Source organism: Curcuma longa, unplaced genomic scaffold (genome assembly GCF_044706935.1).
Source record: "Curcuma longa cultivar G26 ecotype Majalengka, Jawa Barat unplaced genomic scaffold, ITB_CL_G26_1.1 contig_3728, whole genome shotgun sequence".
Lineage (NCBI taxonomy): Eukaryota > Viridiplantae > Streptophyta > Magnoliopsida > Zingiberales > Zingiberaceae > Curcuma > Curcuma longa.
This window is the reverse complement of record NW_027433954.1, coordinates 7359-9069: the sequence shown is the minus strand read 5'-3', so window position 1 is coordinate 9069 and position 1711 is coordinate 7359. Positions and strand designations below refer to the sequence as shown.

At 44.5% G+C, this 1711-nt stretch overlaps 1 protein-coding gene across 1 annotated transcript; it reads right to left on the bottom strand.

Annotated features, from left to right (window-relative positions):
- Positions 1–695: 695 nt before the first annotated feature.
- On the bottom strand, positions 696–1385 carry LOC141819340 (uncharacterized). The gene is made up of 2 exons (XM_074706671.1): positions 1149–1385; positions 696–854 (listed from the first exon to the last, which is right to left on the bottom strand). The coding sequence occupies exons 1-2, from the start codon at positions 1383–1385 to the stop codon at positions 696–698; spliced, it is 396 nt and encodes a 131-aa protein (XP_074562772.1).
- Between the last annotated feature and the right edge of the window lie 326 nt (positions 1386–1711).

Here is a 1711-nt window from a genome sequence, read left to right as displayed (position 1 = left end):
AGTCTTGACTTAGGAACCCACGCTTGGACTCTAGTTCGATTTCTACGTGTGAGTGCAATGAATGACCTATTCTTAGCCACATACCCGATGCCCGATCGATTGTATCCAGCCTTCTGCGATCCAAGCATCATATCCAGATACTTGGACCCGGAGGTGAATTTTTCAAGCGATTTTTTAAGCTCGCCGACTTGAGTCTTCAGTTGAGCATTTTCTTCCTCGAGTTGAACTCGAGTTGAATCCTCAACCGATTCATTCTAAGTTAGTGGCTCAGGGTTGACTTTCTCCTTGAGGAGTACTAACTCCTCTTGGAGTGATTCAACCAAGGCATCGACCTTAGCTAATTTTTTACTTAAACTAATTATTATTGAAAATAAACGTTCATTACTTACATTGGGGTTCAGGCCTTCTGAACTGGATACAGATCCGTGGCTTTCGCTGTCCGAGTCGTAGTCGCTTTGGTTCGGTTCGTCTTGGGCCGGTAGAGCGAGGAAGCTGGTTGTCGGTTCCTCGTCTGAGTCTTCGAAAGATGACTCGTCCCAAGTCGCCTTCAGCGCTTTCCGTTTCTCCTTCCGATCTTTTCGTTGGTTAGGGCAGTCTGCGATGAAATGTCCTTTCCTTCCGCATCCGTAACATTTCATCTCAGCTTTTCCGGTGGACGACAGTTTTGTTTTGTTGACGACTTTCTTAATCTCCGATCATCGTATTCCGCGCTTGTTCTGGAACATTTTCTGGACGAGGTTGACTAGCTCCGTAGTTACCTCATCGTCTGCCTCGGATTCCGACGATTCTGAATCCTCCAATAATTTCTTCATCTTTTTCGGTTCGGTACCTGCAAATAATGCGATACCTTTCTCCTGCACTTCCGTATTAGACTGTTCATGGAGTTCAAATTCAGAAAATAAATCATCTAATTTAATTTTCGACAAATCTCGAGAAACTTTGTATGCATCCACCATGGATGCCCACAAAGTGTTTCTCGGAAAAGCCTTTAATGCGTACCTTATCACGTCGCGATTCTCGACTTTTTGTCCGATCGCGTGTAGGCCGTTGAGGATGTCTTGGATCCTCATGTGTAGTCCGCTTGCGGTTTCTCCTTCAAGCATTTGAATGTTATATAATTTATTAATTAACAGGTCTCGTTTACTTACCTTTGTATCGGATGTCCCTTCGTGGAGCTCGATGAGTTTGGTCCAAAGGTCCTTCGCGCTGCTGAAAGGTCCCACCCGGTTCAGTTCCTCCTTCGTTAATCCACATTGTAGTGTCTGGGTGGCCTTCGCATCCGCTTCTATCTTTTTTCGGGTAGAGGAGTCCCAGAACTCGCAAGATTGTGGAGTACCATCGCTTTCAGAAGGGATTGAAAACCCCGTCTGAATGATGATCCACATTTCCACCTGAGTTTTCAGGTGACATTCCATTCTGGTTTTCCAGTATGGAAAGTCGTCTCCTGAAAACAATGGTGGTCTTGCGGTGCTGAATCCTTCTTGGTGGGCCATTGATCTAGCACTCAAGAAAGATGAAGCAAAAATGTTTCCAAGACTTGGTCTTGGATTAGTAGTGTGGGAAGAGAGAAAAATAAATAGCAAAAAAAATTTTGAAAAAAAATAAAGATCAAAAATCTCCTCGATCAGTGGTTGCACTAGATTCGAGGACCCCGCTCTGATACCAATTGTAGGATCGATGAAAACACGCTAGAAGGGGGTGAATAGCGTGT